Below are 774 nucleotides of genomic sequence, written 5' to 3'. Positions count from 1 at the left end.
GTTTATTCCTCGACTTGTGGTGACGGAGAGGTACAGTTGTGTCAATTCTCTCTTCCAGGACTCACGGAGAGCCATGTTCATCCACATCATCATACCAACAGGGAGAAGAATAGTTGTCGAAGCGGATCGCTATGATACGATTAAGAGGGTCAAGGAGGTCATAGGTCAGAAGGAGGACGTGCCCGCCGAGGACCTCCGGCTGCACCACGCCGGCCAGCTCCTCGACGACGACCGCACCCTCGACCGCTGCAACATCACCGAGGGCTCCAAGCTCACCCTCCGCTTCAGGCTGCGGGAGGACGAGGGCGGTCAGCCCACCTTCCTGCTGCACGTGGTCACGCCCACGGACAAGACCGTGAGCGTGGAGGTGGGCCCCGCGACCACCGGCCGGCAGCTGAAGACCCTGATCCGCCGGGAGAGCGAGGAGGCCTTCTGGGAGAGCGAGCAGCATCTGCTGGTGAGGGACCTGGAGATGCAGGACGATAAGACGCTGGCCGACTACGGCATCACCAAGGAGACCGTCATTCGGATGGTGGGTGCGGGCGCCTTGGAGGCCTGTTGCCTTATGTAGGGGGCGATGGGCACGCACGCTTCCTCTGCCACGCCTCTCTACTCTTGATGAGTCTGTTGAACGCATAGTTTTTCCTATTGGAGAAGCAAAATGTACAAATCATATCATATGGAATGCATTTAGGTATGAATGTGATTATGTTGATGAGAAAAACGTACGAATGCTGACTGTGGATTTCAGCCTGTCGCTCTCTCCCTTTTATC

General features: G+C 56.8%; 1 protein-coding gene across 1 annotated transcript in view; it reads left to right on the top strand.

Moving 5' to 3' along the window:
* LOC119589204 (polyubiquitin 8-like) overlaps positions 1 to 774 on the top strand; it is a 2,232-nt gene that overhangs the window by 1,052 nt on the left and 406 nt on the right. The window contains exon 2 of the mRNA XM_037937802.1: positions 59 to 532. Coding sequence (XP_037793730.1) covers positions 74 to 532 — 459 coding nt within the window. The 5' untranslated portion in view covers positions 59 to 73. The remainder of the gene's footprint in view (positions 1 to 58; positions 533 to 774) is intronic.

The sequence above is a fragment of the Penaeus monodon genome, chromosome 25 (assembly GCF_015228065.2).
Source record: "Penaeus monodon isolate SGIC_2016 chromosome 25, NSTDA_Pmon_1, whole genome shotgun sequence".
Taxonomy (NCBI): Eukaryota; Metazoa; Arthropoda; class Malacostraca; order Decapoda; family Penaeidae; genus Penaeus; species Penaeus monodon.
This window is presented reverse-complemented; position numbering and strand designations above follow the sequence as displayed.